Genomic DNA, 12579 nt, shown 5'->3' with positions numbered 1-12579 from the left:
GTTTCTTTTGATTCCTGAACCAAACTTTTATTTTTCTTCCAGTATGAGTTTATTATGTTGGTCATCAGAAACATCGCATCAAACGGTAGTGGCATGCACATGCTCTCGCTTTGTGAAGAAGAAGCACCATGAGGTTGATCATCCTCACATCAAACCTGCTGCACATTAAACTCTGTTACTTTAAATACGATTATTATTAACCCCAGCTTCAATATCAAACTTTCTTCAACTACAGTGACTTTTCTCCTTGTTACACATTTTTGTTGTTATATTTCAGCAGAGTGGGAAGATAAACAAGCATCACATGGGGAGCACTGCGAGCACATGCTGAGGAGCATGATCACCCAGAATGATGGTGTGCAAAGGTTTTCCCACGGGGATGAAAGCATTTTCATTCCAAAACTTTTTAAAAGTTAAGTTCTGAGATATATTTATTTCTTTTAAGATTTTGTAATTCATTATAAGACTGAATCATAAAAAGGGTTTTGGGTTTTAGATTTTAGCAACAAAATCTGGGTATTTGGTTATGCTTCATTAATTTCAGAGAAATTTAAATGTAACTCATTTAATTTTCATCAGCTTTAGGCAGGAAGAAAAATCTGTAGCAGTCTGTATCAAAGTGGCTCTGAAAAATGCTCTGACTTAAAGAGACTTTATAACAGTAGATCTGTAATTTGTTGTAAAACACATAAACTGGACCTCACACCTACAACATCCTAAATTTTGTTGGTTGGTTTATACCAGTGTTTCTCAATTCCGGTCCTCACGCCCCCTTGACCTGCATGTTTAAGGTGTTTCCCTTCTGCCACACACCTGGATTGAATCTCTGGGTGATTAACAGGCTTCTGCAGTACTTGATGGTCATGCAATCATTTGAATAAGCTGTTCTGGAATAGAGGCACATCTAAAACATGCAGAGCAGGAGGGGCCTGAAGACAGGAATTGAGAAGCACTGGTTTATACTGATTTGGTCTAAAACCTTTTTGGAATATGAAGCAGATAAGCATCACTACTGTAAAAACTTGCTGTGTTTAGTCAAGTTTAGACCACCATCACTGCTCTTAAAAGTAGGTTGCAGGATGTTTCTGGTGGTATTTTCTATGAAATGACACTAAAGCCAAAAACTTAATTAGGAAAAGCCAAATACTTTGTGTTGCACGCACCTAAACATTGTACATTTTAAGAACAACCAGAGAAAATCGTGTTTTTTTTTTGTTTTTTTTTACAAAGTGTAACGTCTGCATCAAGTGTCTGAATCACTGGGTCAAATTTGAGCAATTCTTGAATTGTTTTCAGGGGCCATAAATTGCTGTTTGGACACCCCTGATTCAGACATGTATACACTCAGCAAGCATGGTCATTTGCCATTTTAATTCCCACTCTTCTTCTAGGATTGCATACTTTTTGATTATATTTACATATAGTACAACAGATATATTTTTAAAAAAATATCTGTGACCAATATTGTATTGGAAAATTGCCACTGCCACTGGTGATTGCTTGTGCTAATAATAACCCAGCATATGTTTCTCTGACTAAAATCATATAATCAGTAGGTGTCTGTGGAATGTTTTATCTGTTAAAATAGCCCTTAATTACTATGAGTTTTAAGAGAAGAAGATAAAATAATGCTCCATGATCCCTTTTTCCATTTATGTAGAAAGGGAAGAAAAGGTTGTTCAAGGTCCAGCTGGGAGCATCTCTGGGGAAATGTAAAATGTTACCCTGTCTTCCTCGCTTTGTCATCACCAGGATATAACTTGAGCAGGACATCTTCCTCCCTACGCTGGCCTGAAATCACCGCAGACTACTTTATTATTCCACTGTACCAGATTTTCTGCTCAAATCTACGACCCACATGAGCTGCACATAATTATCCGATTAGTGACATTATCTCTCAAAATGTCTTCTGGCTGGGTTTGAATTGCTGCTTTGGATTTGTGGTTTAGCCTATTAATAAAACTCATGGGCATCTGTCCAGTTTGGGAGTCCACAGCATCAAACAGAAGAGTTTAGTACAAACACCATCAACAAGCGTTTTGTTTTTTCTTGTTTTCCAGTCTGTGGTTGTGCACTGTGGGACAGAGAACGTTCATCAAACGACAGCATGAAAACACTGGGGTTTTTTTCTCCTTTGTGACATTTTCAATAGTAATCTTCATAGTTCTTGGGGTTCAGGCAGTAGAGGATGGCGCCTCCGAAAGAGAAGATGGTGGATCCCCAGGCCAGGCCGTAGCCCCAGTTGAACTCGTGGTACACCCTCAGACTGACTGTTTCTATGAACTTGATTGGGAACAGGACCAAGCTGCAGACCTGAAGAACCACTGTAGAAAGAAAAAGAAGATCAACAATGTGCAAAAAAATGAGGACAAGGAATAAACATGGTCACTGTAGCCGTGGAGAAACGGACTGACCTGCGGAGAAAAGCATGACGGCCACGGGTTTGTAGCAGCGACTCCTGGAGCCGAAGCAGAGGGAGACCAGAGCCACCAGGAAGGACAGCAGGGTGAGGGCTGCTCCTCCAAGCAGCAGGGCCAGCGTGGCGATCTGCCAGTCTGAGACCAAACACAGGGGCAGAAAGGACGGAGAACATCATGAAACCAGGCTGAGATGTATCGTGACAAAGGCAACTCCAGAGTAATGTTAGTCTAGTTGAGGGAAAATAAGTAGCAGTCCATAGTAGTGATGCTACGGTCACCAGGACTCAACAATAACCATGTTATCTACATAAAAATTCAGTTGTTTGTGTTGTGAGATCTCTCCTACTGTCACAAATGTAAATGGCTAAACCTGCAAAAACACAAAATCTCACTAAGAACTTTTGATCTAGTTTTTAGTGCAAATATTAGCAATTTAGTTCTCTTGAAATAAGGCAAAACTAACTTGCATGTAACTTTTCAGCAAGAGATATGAGCTTGTTTAACAAGTAATTTTTAATTAATTAAACTTAATTAAGGAATTACTAACTTAAAACAAGCTCCTATATTGTACAGAAAAATTGCTTGTTAGTTTTGTCTCATTTCAAGTGTATGAAGATATTTGCAATTTTGTGTCCTTAGAGGTACAGCTGAAACAGATTTGGATTTCTTAGCAACAAAGACTTCAGTTGGGTCGGAAGTGAAATGAAGGCTTTATATGTAATAGCACCTAATCCAAATTATTAAGTAAAATGTAGGATCTGTGATGCCACATTTTAGCATCACAGACATTTTTTAGAAGAAGAAAAAATGTGTGCTCATTTTTTCTTCTTCTAAAGGTCCAGAAGCCTTGCTTGAGTGTCTGACATAGATTCATTCAAATATCAGAAGATTTTAAACACAAATTTGGGGGGAAAAAACACAAATATGGTCAACTCTCCTCTACCACTAAACTGAAAATGGGTAATCATAGGATATATTCACGGGATAATAATCCAAAACACATGACCATCTCTAACTTCTTCCACTGCCAGGCTCACTTTACAAAGTGAGCCAGAAATGTTTTCTGCATCTGTGTCAGACAAGGAGTTGAGGTGTTGGTAAAATACCACAATGTAAACAAGGAGTATTTCTGGTCAAAAAGTGGGTGGGCTGCATAGTCTGAGGTTCTGTCAATGTCCCAACATGTTTCCAATCCAAAGCCACTTGGATTCAATGACCAGGAGGTGAACTACTCTGCAGACAAGATTCCTTCTGAGAACAGAAGCCTTGCTTCTGTTTTTTGTCTCCAGCTTGACAAAATAAACTAACGCTTCTTTCTTTTTACTAAGCACAGATGTCAGCACTTCAGTAATGACTGCCAGTGCAATGGGAAGGAAAAAGCGATTCTGTGAGGTGGCTGCTCGGATAATGAGAATCCCTCCATCGTCTCTGGCTGATGCCAGCGCAGCAGCGTTCTCAGCATTTCCACTGACATTCTCTCCCCAAAAAACACTCAGCTGGAAATAACAGCCATGCCAGAGTTTTGAGATTTTTTTTGCATTTTGCACATTTAAAACTGAAATCTTCAATGTACGGTTTTTGGGATTTCATGTGATAGACCGACACAAAAGTAGAGCAAAATTATGAAGTTGAATGAAAACCGTTATATGGTTTTCAAACTTTTTTTAATAAATCAAAATCCAAAAAGTGTGGCACGCATTTGTATTCTCCTAAATAAAATGCAGTTCATCAAACTGCCTCCAGGGCAAAATGAATGAAACTAAATGCACAGCAATGCGAAGTAAATCTGTTGGAAGTTTCAAAATAGTCATTGAGGAAAGACAATTTTCAGGCAACAAAAGCACAGCTACAATGGAATAGTTTGCATAAAAGCCCATTCAGAATGGTCCAGTCAAAGTCCAAACCTAAATCCAAATGAGAGTCTATGGCAAGATGTTCTCCATTCAGTCTAACTGAGCTATTTAGCTAAGAAAAAAGGACAAAAAATACCAGTCAAAAGATGTGTAAAGCTGGTGGATGTACCCCGATTTCATGCTACGAAATGCTAATTCTGGGGCATTGAATACATGAATTTACAGCAAACCTTTCCTATTTATATTGTAAAAATTTGAAACCCACTTGTCATTTTTCTTCAGCTGGTTATATTGGGTTTAAGCTTCAGACCACAGTTTTTGATTTAGTATTTAAAACCTGAGCTAAATTAAGGCGTGTGTTCGAGATACCAGGTTTAGAGCTTTAATGAGCCACTGGAGACAGGCTCAGGTTTGTTGTAGATATAATGTTATTGTTTTATAGATTAGCGGACTCTTCCTTTACTTGCTTCTGTGTACTCACGGAAACAGGAGGTCAATACGTAAACATAGAGAGGATATTATGGGGAGGAATCTGATTACACAGGAGGAAATCATTTAAAGCGGAGGGTGGAGCAAAGACTTGACATCAAAGCACAGAGGCATGCTCTGTAGGCATGGATCAGTTTTACAATAGGTGAGAACGTTCACATTCGAAGACAATAGTTTGAAAGGGCTTCTTCTTTTTTCTGCCTTTAAGGAGTCCAGAGAATTGAAAGAAAAGAAAAAAAAAGATTGAGCATTGCCAAGAAGATTTCCTCTCTGTTGGGGCAGAAAATCATCAAAACATTCACCAGCAGGAAGAAAAGTGGAGAGACATAAGCTGCTTAAAGTACAGTTCCCACTCTTTTTGGAAGGGGACTTTAAACCAGAGGCCAAGTAGCTCAAATATAAACAAACATCAGCTACTTTTGACCAAATATGGTCCAGGATTTGGTGTTTATAAAAGGCCCTTGTCACTACAGGATGTTGGAAAGAGCCCACTTCTTGTTACACAACTCACGGCCCCCGTCACACGCGGACCCCTCAGTGTTCGCTACCTCTCACAGGAAATAAGAAGGGGTTGAAGTGACTTGACCTGCGGTTGTCACACAGCACTCCACTGCTCTAATATCGTCCCTGGGTCAGCTCGGTGCCTTCAGCCCACGATCGGTTTCAACTGGCCGGGCTTTATCAGTGGGCTCGCGAAAACATTGGGATGCAGAAAGTTGTCTCATGTCAGATCTGGAGCAGAGCCTGTGTGCTGAGCAAGAAACACAGCCAGATTTGGGAGTGCTTAAAGGCTCTGACGAGCAGGAACCGCCAAATTTTAATCTGCGCCCTGCGTGATGACAGATGGAAAAGGAGATACCGTGCATGAGAAGATCAGATCTGAGCTTTAATTACGGTTCCGGTGCGTGCGTGTGAAGTGTTGATTGAGAAAAACCTTCGAGGTCTCAGTTCAGTCTCTTTGTCTAAGGCAGAACTGTGTCACAGAAGAGCCCCGAGCATCTTGTTTCACTTTAAACACCCGCTTTGTCTCAGATCAGAAGGATGGAGAATCCAGAAAGTGCTTCGATCAGAGTCCCCTGGCTCAAGCCCATTGCTGTCACCTCAACCAGGCCATCACTGAGCTGTGACCATCCTCAGAGAAGAGATAAGCTTCCAGAAATGGGATCAATATTACATTATTAATGTGCTTTGCCTTCACCGCCTCTCACGGAGCTGGACTGTCTCACGAGCTGGCGCCACAGCCGTCCCCTCATCTCACACCAGCCTGGCATCGACACACTCTGCTCTTGCATGACTGCTCCACATTCCAAGCCCAATGTCGAGCCTGTGCAGGTTTAAACATGACCTCTGACCCCACCTCCCTGTCTCTCTGTGTTATTGTGAGAGAAATATACAGTGGAATTGAGATACTTGCATACCTCTCTGTGAAAAGAGATAACTGTTTTTCTTAATGTCTGTTTAAGACATTTTAAGACATTAAGAAAAAGTCTTAAACATCCTAACTCCTAAGCAGTTAGGATTTGCTTAATGCTAAAATAATGTTGTTATTATTCGTGTTTTCTTGAATTTTGTCCCTTTCCTCCTGGCAGATCTAGTGTAAGTGAGTCAGGATTGAAGGTCACTTTGCTCACACACACATTTTCAACTCTGCCTACAAACTGTCTCTGAGACAGAGCCACAACATTGGCTATAATGTCTTTGTTACTAAATTGGGTTGGTAAGGCTACGGTCATTGTCCATTCACAAGACACATCCATGCCTAATCCTCACTGATGTGTTGAGATGTGGCTTTAATATTTCCACATAATGCTATGTTCATCTTCTTTTTTGTGAAGCCACCGTTCCTTCTTGAAGCAAAAGTGTATTATTGTTCCTGACGAATTGACCCTTAGCTTTATCAGACCACCGGACATGACTCAAAAACATTAGGTTAGTTTTCCTGAGTTGTATATGCAAACTATAATTCATGTGTGTTATTTCTAGAATAATTGCCTCTTCATCTATGAGTGGCCTTACAGTCCATGTTGTCCCAGGACTCATTTAATGGAAAATGACAGTCTGTTACAAGATTAAACAAGTTTCTTAATTTGTCTTTGTTCTGGTGTTCAAATGGCAGAACTCATCTTTGGGACATAAAACCTCATTCCTTTCTGAATGACATGGGAAAATATTTCCATTATATTTATACTTGGATATATTATACTATATAATATACTATTTGGAAACTGAACCCAAGGATGTGGTTGATTTGTGAAGGTACAAAAATATCCTACTGATATCTTGACTGATTTAGCTTCAAGTTTCTCTGATGTCACACAAGAAAAAAAATGTGTTTGAGGTTTTGCCTTAAAATGCCTTAAGTACAAGTGTGTCTCCAATTAACAAAAGAAAAATTAAGAGCTTAAAAAGCAATGACAAAGTCATATAGGATTCTCTAAGCTGTTAAAAGAAAGAAAAAATCTGTGTATGTAAAATTCTGGCATTGAATAAAGTGATAAAAATCTCAAAGTAATAATAATTTTGATAATCCCAAGAGTAGGGTTACACTGAATCAAACCATCTTTTTGTAAGGTGTACTGACATATCTAGTTTCATCTGTACATATATATTTCAAACCTCTAACAAACAACATCTTATTGTTTTTTTCCAGGTCACACACTGACTCATAGATCAAGTTCAAACACATCTATGTGGCCAGATGCTGTTTCAGACTAACAAGATTTAGTTAATGCCCCAAGCATGACACCAAGGAAAATATTTGGGGGATGGAGTGGTTTGAGAAGAAAAAGATAGAGGAGAAGGGCAGCTAGTGATTTCTGGGCCTCAAATCAATAATCCTTACCCAAGCACAAGCCTAAGGAAATAGGAAGTTTGCTGTGTGCATTCACTGTGGCATGCTACTGCTGAGAGCTGACATGGAGGCTGCTTGTCTTTCTGTGGCACCGAAGTGCACTTTGTCTGCGCTGACAGAGGAACGGGGGCCAGCGTGACCCATCTCAGACAGAAAGAAAACATTTTGTCAAGCTAACAAAAACACGATTCACCGCGCGGCACGCAGGAGAAGGCCAGAGGCAGCGAAGAAAATGAAATATTTATAGGTAAACAGGAGAGCACAGACAGAAAATGCTAGACAGTCAGCTCACTGTGGGTTTAAAGCTGTATAAACCGATTTATGCTTTACTTGTACGCATTTGTATTTACATCTGGCTTATAGGATGATTTTTTTTAAAAAGTCTGTTGGTGAACAATGTCATAGTCTGAAAAATGTTCCTGGAATAAATTTAGCCTTCTTGCACATTTTAAGTAGTAAAGATGGGAGAAGAGAGGCAAAAAGGAAGATATTGTTGAAAATTAAAGTTTGCCACAAGCCATGCAGGAGACACAGCAAACATGTGGTCGAAGAAGGAAAAGATGCTCCGTCAGATAAGAACAAAGCTGAGATTTGCTGACATAAATATACAATGCTCTGTTTGGGTCTAATACTGCACGGCACCACAAACACATCATCTTTAAGGTGGTGGCAGCATCATACTGCGGTGATGCTTTATTTTGATGGAGAAAGGGTCAGAGATCATGAGAAAATGAATTGAGCAAAACACAGGACGATCCTGAAAAATGCCTATTAAAGGCTGATATCCAAAACTGGAACAAGTGGCATCAAATCACATATTAGCATTGACACAAATACAAATATAAATCATGACTTTCCAGCATATTATTCAATCAAAAACTGATTAGCTTTATGCTGATATGAGGTAACCCATCAAATGCACCCAGACATAACTCTGAGGGGACTCCTCAGAGAGGGGACTCCATGAGGAAGAACCCTAAAAGGGACAAACCCAGCTTTTCTGAAGTGCCTCAATTGTTTCCCTGGTAACTAATCTCCAGGCATCTGGATCTCTGGGGAGCTCTGTGTTCTGAGTTGCCCTTGCTCCTTGGCCGGTGGAGAAACCCACACAAAGGCTCATTTTGTACGCAACAAAAGGCCAAATGAAACCCCATCTGGAGCGCTCCTGGTTGGGAAAGATTTCCACTTCATTCTGCGGTGAGGGCTACAGCAAGAAGAGGAGAAAAGTTCACAAGAACAGATAGAAAACTACTGCATGTCTCAAGACTTGCACTCAGGGGATTTCTATAACTGACTGTTTTCCGCAATACCTCTTAAGTTCTGCGGTTTAAGTTAAGTAGGCAAGAGTTAATTATAAAGTAATTAACATTTAGCCCTCTTGTGGGTGATGTTTTATAATTTCACACACAGACTGGATTGGTTCAGCAGTGTTCTGACTGCAGGGAATCAGGGATCCTTTGTTGCCGATGCGCACATTTAAATATGAATGTGGGTGTCTGCTGCACCCACATTTCTGTCATTTAACAGTGAAACACTCAATAAATAAAAAAAATAGAGCTAAGCTGGTTTAAAAACTTCCAAACAACATTTTGGACATGTGCGTCTTTCTCACCGGCGGCCAGCGTGCTGCTGCAGGACCAGTCCACGGAGCTGACGGGCTTCCAGCAGGACTCCCACATGGACAGGTAGTACTGGTCCTCCGCCGTGACCCACGCCGGGCTCACGATGGCCCCGACATCCAGGCAAAGCGCTAAGAAGACGCACACCAGTCCCACAAACTTCAGGGGCGTCAGCCCCGACACCCGCACCTCCTCTGTGCCGCTCACGGATGAAGCCATGTCCCAACAAAAGTGTCTGGCAACTTCAAACGGAGAAGGGGAGTAGAAAAAACAACAACATTTGTGAGTTTCTGTCTTTCCTAAAGTCCATATGGTGAATGATGCTCAGGTTGTTTCAATACTGAAACCCCTATCCGGTTTGGCCGCGCTGTGTTTACAGGATGGGGAGCCGCTGCTCACTGACTGCGCGTCCCGCTGGTGCGCACAGTGCGCTCTGCTGACAGGACAGAGCAGCTGCATATCACTGAAACACCATGCTGCACCTGCTGGGTCCTAGTGCCTGGGATTATCTGCGTCTCTATGCAGCTTCTATTAACTAAAACACGCATTTATTCATTTTCATGCCAAAATGATCGCATAAAAGACAAATGGAGAAGTCAAAGTAGTATAACTTTAAAAAGTTTTTTGTTTTTTTGTTTTTGTCTACAGCTAATATAACTGCAACCTGTTTCTGTGTACATTTTTACAGAAGCCATTCATTTTTACATTTTGTTGTTTCGTTTATTTTTAAAGTTTTTAATATTCTTGCCTTCAAATTAGAGACTAAGGAAAAGGGAAATTATGCAATTGCAATGCCAGGGTTTGCAATATCATGATTACTTTATTTTGTAGGTTATTTTATTGGAAGTGTCAAACATGCAAATTATGCCACCAGGGCTGGTGTTCTTTTTGTGTATTTTTAGTGGCCATATTTTAGTTATAAAAGGCAAGACTAAGGATGAATAAAAAAGTGCTATGTGTCACAAAAATGTTGAAAATTGAAACCTTATTAAACAGGGAAACAAATAAAAGAAAAAATGAAAAAAGAGAGAAAGAAATAAAGAGTGAGAGGAAGAAGCAAAGAAAGAAATCAATGAATAGTTATTGCCCAAAGTTTTAGACTGACATACTTTCTATTCTCAACAAGCTTTTCTGTTTCAATGTTGTTGTTATATTTTTTGTATTTTTTGTGAAACTCCTGTCCTCGACTGCAACATTTAGATATTGCTTTGCTTCAACAGCCCTGAGTCAAACAGTTGTGTCTTTACCTGGAATCTGCTGAACATGGCTGCAATGTTGACGAGATAATTCAACCATTTGATTCAGATCTATTGGAGCAGGCAGACAGTTGAAGCTGCAAAGCACTTAAGTTTGACATCCCTTACAATATTGCGAAGTTCAACAATGAATACAATTTGAAGGATTTTAATGAGAAATGCGTGAAGCTTTTATCAGAGATTTAACAGCAAAAGTGGCTTCCTTTCTTAATGTCAGCATCCAAAGTTTTCAGTCTCGAGGAGAACATTCTGGTAGATCAGACTCAAAAGTTTTGTCCACCATTTGTAAGTAAAAGCATCCAGTCCATTCAAAAGAGGTTCCACTCTTGTATTTATTAGTATATTATTATTAATTATTTGCTCACAACAAAAACACTGATTGTACTACAGGCTGTAGCGTGTCAAATAAAAATAGTTTGAGAAATGTTCTCTGGTAACCTTAAACTATGTTTGTTTATATTTGGCACAACATAAATAACCTGACCTATAGATTCAGTGACAAATGTGGGCCACAGTTTTTTCAAATACAGACATTACATTTCTTTGTTTTTCCCAAATTTAAATGTCGCATTACTTATGAATTCATCCAATGTCTGTGGCATGCACAGTATCAAATCCTACACTTGTCTTGCTTTTTTATCTGACATATAACTTTAACGTGCGGCTTGAGTTTCTTGGAATACATTTATTTACCGAGCGAAGCCTCCAGTTAAATTATTAGAGATACTTTTCAACATCCAAAAAGCAAAACTATCAGCAGAAATTCAAATTCTTGCTCCTGTGTTCTTGGGAAGAAATGTTACTTTAGTGAGAGGTAATGGCAAGCACTCACAGAACTCAAGATGTAAAAAATTATTCATAATTTATACTATTGATCCCATGTGCAATATCAGCTTTATAGCTCAAGCCTCAACGATTCTGAAGTCTTGTACATTTTTACACCCTTTTTTGTCTTTCTCTCACCCACAGATGCTGTGAGTAGAGCTTACGCAGCTCATTTATTTTATAATTAAACTCTCCTAATTCTGTTTCCTTAGGGAAGAACCGCAAAATTAATTGATATTGATTTACATAAACACACACACACACCCGCACGCACGCACACACACACACACGCACACACACACACGCACCCCCCCCCACACACACACACACGGACACACAGATAACAATGTTACAAAAGTGGAAAAAGGCTCCAAACTTATAAGGAAAAAAGTCTATCATAAAACAATACAGAATTTTTTGTTTTTGGAATTTGCTAAACTGAATGTTTCTGTCTGTTTTGGGAACTCCCTGACAAAATCAAATAATGAACAATAATTGAAATGCTTTGCTAAATGTATTTATGTAAGATCTTCATTTGTTGAAAAAAGAAATAGAATTTGCCAATGGCTTTTGTGAATAATTGGTCTCTCTAATAATTGTCCAACTTAGATGATTGCTGCAGGCGCCTGTCGCCCCCCGTGACCCTGTAGGGATATGGGGTATAGACAATGGAGAGATTTTGTTCTGTTGTCAAGAGTCTGTGACTCTCATGCATCTTTGTGGAACAATTTATGATGAAAAAAAAATCATTTTTACTTCTGTGAAGTTGCAAAGCACATGTTTGGTTATGGGTGAAAACTCAATTTGAGTGTTCAAAAGATTAATTTTGAATATAGAAACAAATTTAAATTATCCTTTTTTCCCCCTTCCAATATTAATTGGACAATGAGATAATCTCAGCAAAAACAAAATAAAGTAGAAACTGGAAAATGTCAAACACTTCATGTGGTTGGGTAATTATTCATTATGATAGTGAGGGGTTGACTTTATTTTTAAATGAATTTCAGAGTTTTCCAATTTGTTGAGCTGGAATAAGAATGTATGTGATTTTACATTTAGTCTTACTGCAACATAAAATACTGTCACGTAAGAAACCACAGACTAAAGTTCTTAGTATCTAATAGTATAGTTTGAAATAATTCTTCAGCTCTATACAGGCTAGCTAGCTAGCTAACTAACTTACTAACTAGCTAACAAACTAACTAACTTACTAAAAGAACACCAAAACTAATTGTTAAAAGTCTCGAAACTCCACAACTCCTGCAT

General features: G+C 39.2%; 1 protein-coding gene across 1 annotated transcript; it reads right to left on the bottom strand.

Moving 5' to 3' along the window:
* Window position 1: 1 nt before the first annotated feature.
* On the bottom strand, window positions 2-9659 carry tmem47 (transmembrane protein 47). The gene is made up of 3 exons (XM_008407989.3): window positions 9226-9659; window positions 2415-2555; window positions 2-2324 (listed from the first exon to the last, which is right to left on the bottom strand). Exons 1-3 carry the CDS (start codon window positions 9449-9451, stop codon window positions 2146-2148), a joined length of 546 nt encoding a protein of 181 aa, XP_008406211.1. The 5' UTR covers window positions 9452-9659; the 3' UTR covers window positions 2-2145.
* Between the last annotated feature and the right edge of the window lie 2920 nt (window positions 9660-12579).

This window comes from Poecilia reticulata, chromosome 4 (genome assembly GCF_904066995.2).
Source record: "Poecilia reticulata chromosome 4, P_reticulata-male-v2, whole genome shotgun sequence".
In the NCBI taxonomy this organism is placed as follows: Eukaryota; Metazoa; Chordata; class Actinopteri; order Cyprinodontiformes; family Poeciliidae; genus Poecilia; species Poecilia reticulata.
Note: the sequence above shows the minus strand (reverse complement) of the source record. Positions and strands in the feature narration are given on the sequence as shown.